This window comes from Ascaphus truei, chromosome 3 (genome assembly GCF_040206685.1).
Source record: "Ascaphus truei isolate aAscTru1 chromosome 3, aAscTru1.hap1, whole genome shotgun sequence".
NCBI classification, from domain to species: domain Eukaryota; kingdom Metazoa; phylum Chordata; class Amphibia; order Anura; family Ascaphidae; genus Ascaphus; species Ascaphus truei.
In genome coordinates, this window is record NC_134485.1 from 257,184,057 (window position 1) to 257,200,503 (window position 16,447).

The 16,447-nt window shown below is 41.1% G+C and overlaps 1 protein-coding gene across 1 annotated transcript in view; it reads left to right on the forward strand.

The window, feature by feature from the left end:
• The window catches only part of COL4A1 (collagen type IV alpha 1 chain), a 168,858-nt gene that overhangs the window by 90,889 nt on the left and 61,522 nt on the right, over window positions 1-16,447 (forward strand). Inside the window, exons 14-23 of the mRNA XM_075590710.1 lie at window positions 2,782-2,826; window positions 2,927-2,977; window positions 3,496-3,540; window positions 4,807-4,860; window positions 5,739-5,780; window positions 6,145-6,238; window positions 9,412-9,447; window positions 10,915-11,070; window positions 12,424-12,519; window positions 15,982-16,071. Of these exons, the coding sequence (XP_075446825.1) occupies window positions 2,782-2,826; window positions 2,927-2,977; window positions 3,496-3,540; window positions 4,807-4,860; window positions 5,739-5,780; window positions 6,145-6,238; window positions 9,412-9,447; window positions 10,915-11,070; window positions 12,424-12,519; window positions 15,982-16,071 (709 nt within the window). The remainder of the gene's footprint in view (window positions 1-2,781; window positions 2,827-2,926; window positions 2,978-3,495; window positions 3,541-4,806; window positions 4,861-5,738; window positions 5,781-6,144; window positions 6,239-9,411; window positions 9,448-10,914; window positions 11,071-12,423; window positions 12,520-15,981; window positions 16,072-16,447) is intronic.

Here is a 16,447-nt window from a genome sequence, read left to right on the forward strand (position 1 = left end):
ATTTACTATTTGTAATTTTCTTTTTCTGCTGCCATTTCTGCAAGTGAAACCATACAGTAAGTTCTTGATGCTGTAGCCTAATTAGTATTGATAGTATTTAACCTAACCCTAATTTGATAATTTGATTTTAAATACTCTGTGTGCGTGTATATATATATATATATATATATATGTTTATGTATATGTAGCACCTGTTCCCCCCTGCCTCAGAAGCTCTGGCCACTACATGGGTATTGTCCCTGGTGCTATAGCTTACCTGCTAGTTCAGGAGGTCTGAGTGGCTCCGCAGTTGTAGTTTGGGAGCATCACCAGGGCCGGCTTTCTCTATCTCTTTACTGTGCAGCGCCTCCATCCCATGAGGATCCTGCTGGATGCAGGATGGTCCCCACAGGCAATACTCCTCTCCAATAACCACACACTGTGGCAGGTTTATTGCAAAACAGCAGGACACCTCTCCAGTCCTGGAGCAGACCCCAGGGGCTTGAGGCCCCAAAAGCCCCTCCCATTATCCTTGACCCTCTTGTAGGGAAAAGGGTATCACACGGTCCCATAATCAACAACCTCAATTTGGTGGAGTGTCAGCTTTTATACCCGAGGGGAAGGGCTTGTAACCCCGCCCCATAACAGGGCAGGTCTAGGTACTGACAGGTATCACACCATATACATGTCACCCAGTCAGTACCCTCCCCAGGTATGACACTCTGACTGCTGGTTTAGGCCTGCCCCTGGATAAGGTTGTGTAGAAAGCCAGTGCATCAGAAAAAACAAGTCCTGTTTGGCATAATAAACTGAGGTTTAGGATAAGCTCCTTCAATGTAAGCATATAGCATAACGAAGCCCTAATAGGGTTAGGGGACTAGTACCTAATGCCAGCGGCACCATAAGTAAATAGTACAGACCAACGTCCCATATATCAGAGAAAAAAGGGGTACAGCGACCCACAAAGTGAACTCACTCACTTTCTCCTGGAGTATCCAATCTCAGAATCTTCATAGGCGTGTAATCTCCCAGGTGATGGCAGGAACAAGTAGAAAAATAAGGCAGTGCACTGCCCAAAGTAACAGAAGGAGGCTCATGGTTTTTAGCAACAAAAAAATAGATTTATTACATAAAAAGTGGACAAAAGGGTCCCCCCTAGGCCGCAGCAGGGGTCCACCAACGCGTTTCAGGCAAAGGGCATTTTTGCCTGAAACGCGTTGGTGGACCCCTGCTGCGGCCTAGGGGGGACCCTTTTGTCCACTTTTTATGTAATAAATCAATTTTTTGTTGCTAAAAACTGTGAGCCTCATTCTGTTACTTTGTGCACTGCCTTATTTTTCTACTTGTTCCTGCCCCTGGATAAGGCAATATAGTACCCATCCAGGCAGCAACTGCAGGCTAAGCCCTGCACAGGAGATTAACCCCAACACTGCCTGTTCCCATCAGGACTTATAGTGTTGAGGCCAGTAGAACGCTATAGCCAGGGGCACATACATATATATTATTGTGTGTACTATGATTAAATTATGTTTTAAACAAGGGATTGCTCTCGTTTGATGGATTGCTAAAATAAATGGTTAAAGCAATAATATATATTTTCTTACATTTGTATGTAAATTTGTATGAATGAATGAAAATGTTTAGCATGCAATTCTATATTCAAACGATATTAATATGGCACCATATTACTCATGATAAAAAAAAAAGACATGCTAATATAATTGTACAAACTAGTTTAACCCGATACATTTTTGCCTTTTTTTTGTTTAGACATATTGGACATTTTGACTTGTCCTCATCAATGTAATCAACATTCAAGTGAAGCTGATCATGTCAGTTGTACATTTTCAGCTCTTGGGGGGATAAGACAACTCTTTTTTTCAATATTTAAAGCATAGGGGCCAACTGATTGTAACCCTCCATTGCCAGGCGTCTAGCAAGATTACATCAGTGTGTTATGTTTGGCTACTCTGCATGGGTTACCTTGTCTCAGAGGCTGGATTCAGGCAGCTGGGCGATGAGGTAGCAAGGTTGTAGAATAATGGGTATCAGGAACTTTTGTCATACAACACTCTTTTATTCAGGTGCCCAGGCAGGGGGACCGCACACCACACTTTAAACAATGTTGTATTGTTTTTTTCATTGTTTATGCATTCTGTGCTTCCATAAATGTCCACACTTAAATCTCAGAGGGAGTTGTTTACCTGTTATGAGACCCGGGTCCCCCTGCAAGTACAAGTGACCCCAATACCTTTTGTTTGTGCGGCAACTGCCTGAGAGGACTGTCAATGCAGATTCACGGTTACAGCCGATTCGCCGGCACCCAGGAGTCCTCATTACTGAGGCCCACAATTTTCATACTTCGAAGCTTATATTGGACTCTCTTAATCTTCTGGAATCCTAATTTAAACAGGTTACTGTCCCTAGCTACAACATAATAAAGTAGAGGGAGGCCTGGCCTGTACTTTTGTATTATGAACTAATACATAATATGAACTATCTCTCCTCTCCGAGGCTTCTCTCCTCCTGTTCCTCCTGGAACCTAACCTTCTTAAACCTTCCCCCTGTCCCCGTTATGTACTCTTCGTGACATCATGATCCTATGGCAACACAGGGTGGGGCCCGGTACATGCTACTAAACATGTTAGTAACGCTAAGGTTGTTACATACAGTACAGTATATATTGCTCTCCAATATGCTGCTTCATCATTGGCAGCAAGAAGGATAAAATATAGCAGTGGCCAATTCAAAGAGGATGTTTTCAGATCTGTATCTAAACTGTTTTGTTTACAATTTTGCTAGGGTGAAAAGGGTATGACAGGTGACAAGGGTGTGCCTGGACAATCTGTAAGTAACATTTAAAATAGAATGTTTTATTTTCACTTATTTTCTCAGTGTTATGAATATAATTTAATTTCTTTGTATACTTTTTTTGTACTTTTTCAAGGGATTAAGTTTAAGTGGCGACAAGGGAGAGCCTGGGAAAGCAGGACCACGAGTGAGTATCTTATTTCTCGAACACGTGTCCAAGTACTATAAAGCTTGCTTAGAACTATATAATTTCTATAGGAAATAAAGAGTCATAAATTAGCAAGTAATACTTGTGTATTTCAGTTATTTACACAGAGGTTATTGAATTACACAAATAGTTATTGAATTATAGAGCTAACAATGTTTATTGAATATACTGATTATTTGGAGAAATATGTTTATGTAATGAATAGAAATATAGCTTTGTTTGAGGGACTCTGGTGAAAAATTAAAACTGGAGCAAGAGTCCTACAGTATATGAGTTGTATACAGATTTCAAGGTAAGGTAGTTGTTTTTACTAGAAAATACTATAGCAGACAGCGCAAACCCCTTAAGTTAGTTCAGTCCACCATAGGCGTCTAAATGAAATGTAACCAAAAAAGTTAATGTGGAGAATAATTAAAAAGGTGATCTTTTTTAAATAGTGCTTTAGCAAATTACCCCATTTGTTTGTTTATTTTAATGCAATCTATTATTTTTTTAAGGGAAAACCTGGCAAAGATGGAGAACGAGGTGAAAATGGACTTGATGTAAGTATTTTGTTTTTGTAATTGTCTAACATAAATACAGTACAAAAAACATGTATGAAAACTTGAGCTGAAATGACATAGGGGCCTATGCAGAGAGCAGCGAATTTTAAAATTGGCGAATTTATTAAAAAGTAGCTTTTTTGGAGAGTTTTATTCTCCATATGCAGAAAAGTGCGAATTCTGCTATGTTTAACATGGATGCGTGTGGCGAGTTTAAATTGGCGAGATGCGCGCTTCAGAAACGTGTAAAAACAAATTTGCGCCTTTTTTTTCCCTTTGCAATGGCCGCAAGCGGCAGCTTCTTGCCAATTTTTTCTGGCGAAGCAAAAAGGAGACAATCGCGCCATTTTATTGGCGCGAACAGCCGCTAGATGCCGTTCGCGCCTCTCTGCATTAGGATATTTTTAAAACTGGCGAGATTGAGGTTCTCGCCAGCCGCGAGGCGAGTTTTACAAATAGAAAAGAAAAATTGGCGCGTTTTTCGGAACTCGCCATTTTCTGCTGCTTTCTGCGCGATTTTCTCCAAAAAATGGCGAATTTCGAAATAGCGCTGCTCTCTGCATAGGCCCCATAATCTTTATTAAGAAAACATTAGCATAGTTACAGTATTTTATCCTGGCAAACCAATAGGACTTTGCTTTCCAGGGGACTGTTTCAGTGATACAGCTGGTTGTAGGTTTCTTGCCAGTTTCGCAGCCAATAAACTTTGATAAATACTGTAGTTGCCAATATCTTGCAATGTGGGCTTAAATAAGAATACTAAAATAGGTTAATAATAAAATATGTTACATGATTAAAATAACATATCTTTTGGAATTAGAATGAGCAAACAATGGGGTTAGTATAAAATGATGAAATCATTTGGTATGCAGTGTTGCTCTTCAAACGTGCATGGGCTCTTCTCCTGGTGGGCCATGGACCAAGTGTGATCTGCAAAAGGCATTGAAGTGGTCTGCACCTGGTAATTTGATTGCAGTTGCTAAGGCAGCTAGAGTGGGAGTGTTTTTCACATTGCAACTCACTTGTAAGCTTATGTGCTGTAAATGTACAGTATATGGTGTAAAGTTTCTTATAAATGCTTACAAAATGTTGAAGTATAGTCATTTTGAAGCCTTTAAATGCATCCACAATTACTGTACATTACAATACTTGTATGGTCCTGCTACTAACTTTTTTCTCATTCAACCCCTTTGGAAACTAGTTGAAGAGTCCTGCTGTAAAGTCCTTTTTTGTGATTTTATAGCTTTTTATTCTTTTAATTAATAGGGGTTTCCAGGCAACCCAGGATTTCCAGGAACCTCAGGCTTAGATGGAGAAAAAGTAAGTAGAACATACAGGATTATTGTCTTAACTTTAGATTTCTATTTAGGCGACGGTGCACCAATGAACATCTTTTAAATGGCCGTAGCTTTTTTCTGTTCCACTGAATCTATACCATATACAGTACAGTATATATGATATGCATCCCCGCCATACATTGAACAGTTTGGTATTGCTGCTGAACTGCTTTGCTTGACCCTCCACATTGAAAGCCTTAGATAGAATGAATAAACATATGCACAAATGGCACTGAACTTCTGGAAGTACTACATGGTGTCCATTTCTTTCTTTTGAAGGCTACTGAAAACATGTACAAATATGCAATAATCTGTAATAGCCCTTCAGCATGCAGGATAACAAGTAGACGCTTAGCAGTTTATAAACATAGTTATTTTTTTTATAATAGTTTATGTTTAACATTTTATAGTGGCAACCTTTAAAAAAAAGCTGTTCCCCTCTCAGTTAATCACACAGTATTCCCTTCAATACTCATTACAAGGATAGATCTTTACCTGAAATACATCAAGCTTAAGATGGATAGTACAGTACGTACTGCATAGTTTCTGCACTGTATTTAATAGTTTGGATTAACAATTGGGATTTTTTTAAACTTTGCAGTGTACATCATTGTTGCGTCTTTGGTATCATCAGTGTAATTCATAAGTATTGACAGTCATAATAAAGCTGTATCTGCTGAGAACTGTTGAAGGTGTTGTATTTGAATTGTTGTTGTTTGATTACTCTTGCTTATGTCATTTAGGTGAAGTAGGTAAAGCATGGGAATCCAGTGCACACACGTTGTTTATTGCTGTTCTATGTAATGTATAGCATGCTATTATATGATATGTTGAATATGTTATTGTATTGTAATTTTACAGGGAGACAAGGGTAATACTGGCCCCCAAGGACCTCCAGGAATTGTAAGTATCTATGATTTTTTTTATTTTTTATTTTTTTACGAAATGTAAAAGTAATAGATAGATATTAGCAGGCAACTGGCCACTTGTGACTTATCTATTCTATTGCGTTTACTCTAACTTCCATTTTAATCTTAAATGTATATGAGTGATTAAAATGGCATGATTTTAATTGGATCATTGTATTGCTCGGACCCATTAGTAAACTCTTTTAATAACTGAAATTATACGGTATCTGAATCACATAGGAAGATTATTGTGCAGTTATCACATCTAATAATTTATCAAAAGTGGACACCAACTTTAAGTAACTAGGTAGCAATAGGCCATCAGTCTCTCATTAGTCATACAGTGTTTGTGGCTCTAGGTAATACAGAATGGTCAGCAAGAAGTTGTTGGTGAGAAAGGAGATCCTGGACCACCCGGCTTCTCTGGCAGCAAAGGAGAACGTGGTCATAAAGGTATGCTATGACTGTACGCAGGTAACTCTGTTATATAGACTTTGTATGTTGTATTTTACTCCATTCTGAGAATGGGTCTTCAGGGTACTACAGGAATTGTATATAGATGTAATGGAAGAAAAAATAATAATAATTATACACTCATAGCTGAGTAAGCACCTGTGGATCACTTTTATGTCCTGTGCTGCCTTCAAGTGCACTTTCCCGTTTAAATGTCTGTGAGTGACAGAGGTTGCATGAGTTTCATTGTTTGAGTATACAGTATACTCTTTTTAGAAGAAAAATCACAGCAGAGCAGCCTGCAGATTATAGGAAAATAAAGCTTATGCTTAGAATCGCTAACCATGACAAAGCTCTTTTACATGCACAGTAACCATTCATCTGAACAATACTTTGAGCAAATAAAAATGCTTGCTCCAGCTCAAAGTAGTTTCCTCCCTTGAACAAAAGCATTCATCTCTGCTGAAATTGGACATAGTGTGACTTTGTTTTCATAGCAGTGCAGACTATGCCAGTACATATACAGTAATATCGCAATGAAAACCCTCAAGTTACTATGTACTGTATGAGCTTGGAAATGGTGTTTCTCGTTGTATTCCACAGCTAAAAATATGAAGCTACCTTGGCTGTTTGTTGTTTCTGTACAGCAGGCCTGCCCAACTCGTAAAGTGAGAAGGGCCGAACTGCTCCAAGGAAAAATTTTTTGGGCCACACGGGTTAAATCATCATCATCATCCCTCCTCCAGCACCTCTCATCATCATCCTCATATCTCCCCCAGAACCCCTCACTATCAACCTTTACGATACTCCCCATCTATCACTCATACCCCCATCTCTCCCCCTCACCCACACAATACCCCCCTCCACATCAAACACACAATACCCCCTCCACATCCCCCCAGCCCATTCCATGTCAGCAGCCCCCCCCCCCCAAGTCAGCATCCCATGTCAGCATCCCCCCCCCCACAAGTCAGCATCCCCCCATGTCTCTCTTCCCTCAATATAATACTCTCTCCCCTCCCCTAAATCACACCCTCCCCCTCCTCTCAATATAACTCTCTCCCCCTCCCCTCAATATGACACTCTCCCACTCCCCTCAATATGACACTCTCTCCCCCTCCCCTCAATATGACACTCTCTCTCCCTCCCCTCAATATGACACTCTCCCCCTCCCCTAAATCACACCCTCTCCCCCTCCCCTCAATATGACACACTCTCCCCCTCCCCTCATTATGACACACTCTCCCCCTCCCCTCAATATGACACTCTCCCCCTCCCCTCAATATGACACTCTCTCCCCCTCCCCTCAATATGACACTCTCTCCCCCTCCCCTCAATATGACTCTCCCCCTCCCCTCATTATGACACACTCTCCCCCTCCCCTCAATATGACGCTCTCCCCCTCCCCTCAATATGACACTGTCTCCCCCTCCCCTCAATTTGACACTCTCCCCCTCCCCTCAATATGACATTCTCTCTCTCCTCAATATGACACTCTCTCCCCCTCCCCTGAAAATGACACTCTCTCCCCCTCCCATCAATATGACACTCTCTCTCTCTCTCCTCAATATGACATTCTCTCTCTCCTCAATATGACACTCTCTCTCTCCCTCTCTTCAATATGACACTCTCCCCCTCTTCTAAATGACTCTCTCTCCCTCCCCTCAATATGACACTCTCTCCCCCTCCTCTCAATATGACACTCTCCCCCTCCTCTCAATATGACACTCTTTCCCCCTCCCCTCAATATGACACTCTCTCCCCTTCTGCAACTCACATCATACCCTCCCACTGCAACTCACATCACTCTCACTCCCCTGCACCTCACATCACTTCCCCCCCCTGCACCTCACATGTCAGCAGCCCACACCCCTCACATGTCAGCAGCCCACCCCCCCTCACATGTCAGCAGCCCACCCCCCCCTCACATGTCAGCAGCCCACCCCCCCTCACATGTCAGCAGCCCACCCCCCCTCACATGTCAGCAGCCCCCCCCACACATGTCAGCAGCCCACCCCCCCACATGTCAGCAGCCCACCCCCCCAAACATGTCAGCAGCCCACCCCCCCTCACCTGTCAGCAGCCCACCCCCCCCTCACATGTCAGCAGCCCACCCCCCCTCACATGTCAGCAGCCCACCCCCCCCTCACATGTCAGCAGACCACCCCCCCTCACATGTCAGCAGCCCACCCCCCTCACATGTCAGCAGCCCACCCCCCCCCTCACATGTCAGCAGCCCACCCCCCTCACATGTCAGCAGCCCACCCCCCCTCACATGTCAGCAGCCCACCCCCCCTCACAATACAGCAGCCCACCCCCCCCGCACATGTCAGCAGCCCACCCCCCTCACATGTCAGCAGCCCACCCCCCCTCACATGTCAGCAGCCCACCCCCCTCACATGTCAGCAGCCTACCCCCCCTCACATGTCAGCTGCCCACCCCCCCCTCACATGTCAGCAGCCCACCCCCCCTCACATGTCAGCACCCCCCCTCACATGTCAGTACCCCCCCTCGCATGTCAGCAGCCTACCCCCCCACCTCTGCACCAGCCCGTTTTTCACACCCACCCCCCACCAGCCCGTTTTTCACACCCACCCCCCACCAGCCCTTTTTTCACACCCACCCCCCACCAGCCCGTTTTTCACACCCACCCCCACCAGCCCGTTTTTCACACACACACAGACACACACAGACAGACACACACACACCTCTTTTAGATCAGCACATCCTCTCTCCCCGGTACTAAGCCCCGCCCCCGGCATCCTACTATTGAAAAAAAATTACTCACGGCTGCTGCATCCTCCTCATGCTGCTGCTGCTGCCCCTGCGCACCGCAAAACCCGGGGGCAGGCAGGGGTGGAGGAGGGGGGGGGATGAATCGCCGCCATTTTTTTAAACTTTTTTTTTAAACTTTTTTTTTTTCTTTTTTAATTTATTTAATTAATTAACTGGCGTCCAGCCGGAGTCATCGCGGGCCGCACAGATGTTATGCAGGCCTGCTGTACAGTGACGTCATACATGACATGTTATAGCCTGGTATTATTGAGAGAGAACATATTAAAGGAACTGTATGATCTTCAAAGGAGAAAAAAAGTAATAAGCAATCAGGTTTTACGTTGTGAGGACAAAAAACATCTTGAAAAATGCTAACTAAGAACATTTCTATTTTTAAGGTTCCCCAGGTATACCAGGAAATCCAGGATCTCCAGGTAAGGATATAATGTACACCTGAGTAAAATAAAATAGAAACACAAAACATCTGTAGAGTTATGTAAAATTTGGAACAAAATTTAAGCAAATTGGGTCATTTTCATCTTGAATCTATTTGCGTCAATGTATGAAGGTCTTTCCTTCAAGCTTTGTGCCACCTTGCAATTTAGGGAGTGACAATTGGAGGAGTTACATGATGCACAGATTGTAATGAGATGTAGCCAACCCTGCGTCACTTTGTATCTTGTATGTGCGTCAAAGAAATCCGCCAGGTTTAAGGCCTCATAAACTTTTTTTCCTAACATCAGAAGTAAGACACAAATACAAGATATGTGGAGGCTAATGAAGAGACTAGCTCCAAATTAGAAAGGTTCCACTTGAGAGCACACCTGGCTGCAATTACTGATACAACTTAACTTTAATGGTCAAGTTAAACTCATTCAAATAATTATTGGTGAGATGGAGAAGTAATTAGTTAAAAGTGTAAGGAGGAAGATTAGATGGAGGCTAAACGACATAAGTGAAGCAAGGAGCCTAGCTGTAATGGGATCCTCAATATCAATGTGCCACTATGTGGGAATGGTGAGAGAAACACTTTCATACATTTGACGCAAATGTTAGCAGAAATTGGAGCAACACGTCAAAACAAGCTTCTATTTGCACTAAGTTAATACATCGCCACAATAGTATAACAAAACATTTACTTGTTCAGTTTAACTATATATAGGTATATATAATCTTTAGGATAAAAACAATCTGCAAAAATACAGATGTAGGACCTCCTGTACACTTCTGTATTTCTTTTTACCTTCTTTTTTTACCTCAAAATTAGTTTTTGCAATAACTTCAGCCCAGATAATCAGAGCATCCTAACACATTTTTTGCATTGATTTAAACTGATAGAGAAAACTCTTGTAATGACATTGTCTAAAAGCTTTACCAGCCATGGCATAAGTAAGACTTATATACAGTATTTATTTCCATCATGCTTGTGTGGACTTAAAGTAAAGTCTTATAAACTATCTCATACAAGATTATATGGAAATGTACAAGCGACTTCATTATTCCTGGATAAACTGTAATCATGCGACAGCTTGGAATGTAGTATTTACTCATTTACTTACTTACTATAGTAAGAGCTGTTGGGGAGATCTGTCTACAAAACATTACTGAAACCAGCTGTTTCTGTTACACTGGCATACACTAAGATGTACTTGAATAGGGAAACAAGTATGATGGAGATTTGGGGAGAGAAATGGGGGAGATTGTATCTGTCCACTTTTCAGGTCTCCCCATTCATGGATACGGTTAGTTGTTTTAAATTATTCATTTCTTTTCTGTGGGCTCGTTTGGCTCTTTTTAGCTTGGCTACCAGATCTGGGGGCATACATGTTGCTCATATAAACTTAGATTGATATGGTGTAAAAGCAAACAGAGTTCTTAAATGTCAATCGTTAAATTTGTAGGGTTGCCTACTCCTGGCTCTTCTGGGTCACCTGGTTTTCCTGGTGATAGAGGTGAAAAAGGTGCACTTGGATTATCGGGACTATCTCTTCAAGGACAAATTGGCAGAGCTGGGTTACCAGGTCCTCCTGGTTTACCTGGTCCTCCTGGCATAATAGGTAAGAACATATTCTACAATCAACCAATTATCTCTGAACAATATTTTGTTCTTCAGGCAAGAGTTGCTGAAATGGACATTCCCCGAAACTAGCAGCAACGTGTGCTCACTTTAAACAATACTTTGAATATTTCGCACGGAATTACTTTATAAACTATTTCAGTATTCTATGTTAACATTGTAATTCCAGAAAGAATACCTAATTATTTCTCACAGCAAAAGTTAAAATGTTACCGTGACTAGATGTGTTCATTACATTTCTTACATCCTGTTCACAGTAGCTCCCTAATAATGCGAGGGTGGTGATATACAGTAGCCCACAATTATTTTAATTTCCATCTATTTCTATTCTACACGCTTTATTTCTTGCTAGCATTCATTCTCTCTCTCTCGGGCATATTCTATAAGCCCTAAAATTGTAACGCGTGCTAAACAACCATTTACAACCATCAAAGTGAATTGGATTTATTGATTGTAACAATGTGTTACTCATCTCAGAGCGAGTAAATAAATCCCTGTCTTTTCTTTGCTTTTACTATTATTCTCAAAGTACGTATTTTCCCTCTTCCTGTTCTTAACCTTTCTCTTTTTCTTATTTTTCTCCCATTCTCTCTCTCCTAAATTATCGGTGTTGTCATTCTTTCTGTTCCTCATACTGTCACTGTATTCTTTCCCTAAACCCGGTCAAAGGCGGACAGCCGAGGGGCAGACAAAGGGTGTCCGCTGTTTTCTGCCGTCCGCTGCTCGGTTATTGGGTTGGGTAAAGTCTTCCAACACAACTCATTGCAGGCCTATCCTTCCTCTTCTAACACAATTTAATTAACCTTGTCTGTAACTATTTCTTAGGCCGATAATCATATATTATCACTTTCGATAAATTGAATATATTACCACTGTAGATTTAACGAAACCCTGTATTATCATAACCTCTGTGCCCAGGACATACTTGAAAACGAGAGGTAACTCTCACTGTATTGCTTCCTGGTAAAACATTTTATAAATAAAATAAATAAATAAAATACTATGTCATTAATGATCATTTAATATTTTACAGCGCCAACAAGTGGTTTATGGTGTACTAAACAAAATTAACTGAAAATACTGTATTGGGTAATAATAATAATAAAATACAGTGACGAGAATTTGTCCAATTTATAAAAAATAAAATAACAATGACATAATTTGACTTTGAGTATAATTGTTAATGTTTCGGCGTTATATGCTTACTTGCATAACTCAAGTTAATGTGTTTGCTCATTGTAAAATGCACAGACATTTCTTGAAATAACTGGTTATATTAAATCAGCTACATTTCAAATAATTGTGACTTTACTTTTCATTATTATAATGATAGATTCAACTCGAGAATGTGCACCTGGTGAGACTGGCGGCGCAGGAATCCCTGGCAATCAGGGACAACCAGGATTCCCGGGGGAAAGGGGACAGAAAGGTACAGTATACTGGCAGAGTACAATATAATGCCCTTATCACAGCATGTCATTTAGAAAACCCATATAATGGGGTAACACAATGTATGAAAAAGTGGCTTTGTTAGAAAAACAAACTCAACCAAATATATTTGTAAATGATTAGTTTTGAATGTAATTGCATCCGTTAGCTAATAGTTCTCCAAATTACACTACAATATGCTAAAACTAGGCATGTGCTAACTGGGCTGTAGCCCAGGGCCCCTTCAAAGGGCCCGATCTTTCAGAGGCTCCACAAATACTATGGCCCAAAATGTATTTTAAAAACTGAACGCAGCAAACGTAACTTAATTATCCTTTTTTAAAAACAATATTTTTTTTTGGTGTGATTACAACAGTATATTGCTTTTCATTTTAAATAGCCTAACTTTTTATAAACCATTTTTACTCAATTGATAATTGAATTCTACATTTTTTTACGGAATAGATAATTTATTTGATTTGTCAGAAATGTGTTTAAAAAATAACGCACAACGAAAAACTATTACAGAGCGACCAACCGGAGCTAACATTTCCCAACATGGAAATTACTTTACAAAGTTTCCTATCAGTGATGGCCACACATTGCAAAGGTGAAAGATCTTTATCATTGTGGAAACGTATTAAGAATGAGCTCCACAGCTGTTGCTTCAACCAAGATGGAACGCCATTTCCTTGGTGACAAACGAATCGTGTATACAATCGAATTTGATGTTGTTTGTGATTTAAAAGCTACTTTTGTGGGTGGCCCCCCAATTACACTTAGCCCAGGGCTTAAGACGGCCCTGGCTTTCATACCGTACATAACCCCCAATGTTTTTGGCAGTTCTTTCCCTTATAATTGAAACGATGAGTAAAACGTATATAACAAGAGACAGGGGGTGCCCAATGCTACATCCCATTGACAAAACATATATGGTGAAAAGTATAAAGTAAAATACTTCAATAATAATATTAATAATATTAAATACTTGGTTATTTAGTTAACCCTTTGGCCAAAGCGTCATAAGCCTGCATACCAACACCAAGGTATAACCAAATTAATGCAGGTCCTACACTACACCCTTCCTTTTACCTCTGTAAGAGGGGAAGAACCATTATAGGTCTTGTTCCTGCAGCAAATGAAATTACCTCCCAAGTTAAAAAGGTGAAGGAGGAGGAGTGAGCTAAGGGGGGAGGTGCCACAGCCTCCAAATGACTGCTACCAGTCAGACATTGATTAACACACATTCCCAGCTAGCTCAAAATCCCACACCCACCACATGATGAATATATATTTATGTCAACCAGAGAGCTACTGAGCGTGGCAATTGTATATAACAAGAGACAGGGGGTGCCCAATGCTACATCCCATTGACAAAACATATATGGTGAAAAGTATAAAGTAAAATACTTCAATAATAATATTAATAATATTAAATACTTGGTTATTTAGTTAACCCTTTGGCCAAAGCGTCATAAGCCTGCATACCAACACCAAGGTATAACCAAATTAATGCAGGTCCTACACTACACTGTGAACCCTTCCTTTTACCTCTGTAAGAGGGGAAGAACCATTATAGGTCTTGTTCCTGCAGCAAATGAAATGACCTCCCAAGTTAAAAAGGTGAAGGAGGAAGAGTGAGCTCTGGGGGGAGGTGCCACCAGCCTCCAATTGACTGCTACCAGTCAAACATTGAAGTATTTTACTTTATAGTTTTCACCATATATGTTTTGTCAATGGGATGTAGCATTGGGTACCCCCTGTCTCTTGTTATATACAATTGCCACGCTCAGTAGCTCTCTGGTTGACATAAATATATATTCATCATGTGGTGGGTGTGGGAGTTTGAGCTAGCTGGGAATGTGTGTTAATCTATGAGTAAAGAGTAGTTTAGAAAAATCTATACCATATAATAAATGACTACTGCTGCGGCCAAGTTTATTCGAGCATTTGCCCGTTCTTGGCCGCAGCAGTAGCCTGGCGCGCGCCCGAGAGTGACGGGCGCGCGCCGAAGCAGCGGAAGAGCGCCCTCCGATCGGGGCGCTCTCCGGGTCCGCCGGGTCCCCCGGAACCCCCTGCCGCCGTCCCGCGATCGCGGGACACCAGGGCTCCCTCGGGGAGCCCTGGACGCGCGTGCAGGGGGCGCAGGCTCCCGAAGACGCGTGACCGCGCGTCTATGACGTGCGGCATGCCGAGGGGCGGCCACTAGCAAGCCGGGAAATCTCCCGGCTTGCGGTACCGGCCACACTTTAATAAAGTGTGTCGGTAGTGTACTAGCACAGGGCTTTTGAGTCCACACAACTGTAGTGCAAAGCTGTAATATTACATAGATGGTCTGCAGCAAACTGCACAGTGCCAGTTGCAAATGATCAAATACAAGGAATGCTGAAATGCATCGATAAATAACACGATTTATGTTGATAGCAATGTTAGCAAATAGGAATCTGTCTATGCATTTTGGGACTTCACTTTGACTAAGACCCAGATGTGCAAAGCTCTGTTAAGTCACTTAATGTCCTCAAAGGACAATAACATAATGTACGCTTTGTTTTCTCCCATAAGGAGCGTAGCATTAACTTCAACAGACATTAGGGATAATGACAAATAAGGCGCTATTATAACATTGAATATATTATAAATGCAACGTTATGCTACAATACCATGCCGTTGAGCTTCTGCTAGTGAGATGCAGTTCAGACGTTGTTTCTGCTTATAACTAGTTTAGAGGATACCATGATGACTCAAAGAACATAATATCTGTCCCTGTTTTAGGTAGCTCCCCACTGTGTGGATCTGGGCCCTAATTGTTTAACAGCTTCAGCTTAATGACCAATATCTGAAATGGCTTTTTAACATTTTTATTAGTATAAGTGAAAAAGGACTTTGTAGGCATCTTTTGCCAACTATTGAAGTTAAAACACTGTATGGATACTATCTTTATTATTACATCCGAGGATTTTTTTTTAATTACAATGCACACTCAGCGTACCATTTTGAATTGATGAAAAGTTAGAAATGTATTTTATACTCAATACAAGTTTATTTACCAGCAAATGACAGTGGCACTTCTATTGTGTCTATTTCTGGAAGCTGCATCAGAAGCCTTTTTTGGAATGCATATTCTGTAGGTAATTGTGCTGGACTTATCTGTAGCGGTAAAGCTCATTTGAAAAGATGACATGTTAGGTTAATGAACTATATAGTTGAAGAACTGTTGTGGGATTCTATTAAAAGGTTTCAATGCCTAAGAATGAATCTGATCTAGCAGGACTCATTTAAATAGAATGTAGACCGTGACATATTTATATCATTCATCAACGAAATAAGGCATAACTTCTTCTTTTCACGTTATTGCATTTCACTCATTGACATGTGATTGAGAATGACATTTCTACATAATTTATGAATTGCACGCACTTCCTCCACAAACCTTTATAAAATGCTGTGTTTAAATATGTCTAAGGTAACAAAGGAGATGGCTGTCCAACATGTGGTACAATTCCATCGGGACTTGCTGGACCACCAGGTCCTCAGGGACCTCCAGGAGAACAAGGTGAGTGCAATGATGTTTGGTTATTTAGGGTTCTAATGTTTGTATGCTTAAAATATGTTAAAGTACCTGGAGAATGCTATTGCATCATGAAGAAAGAGGGCTTTATCAGTGTGCAAGTGCAAATTGCTTTGCGCTATGTGTCTTTACAATATTGGGAGAGTCCAGAAACTACCTAATGGTTAATATACCTCATAGGATTTAAAGATTGTTGCCAAGTCTCCATATATGCATTGGAGGATCATGGGTTTTCAGGTTCACCATCAGAATAGGGTCAAAAGTACTGTATTTACTCAACAGTTCAAAAAACATGTATTGGTCTGAAATAGGAAACATTTGAACATTGTTCATCTGCTGGATGATGGCTCTTCTCTCCAAA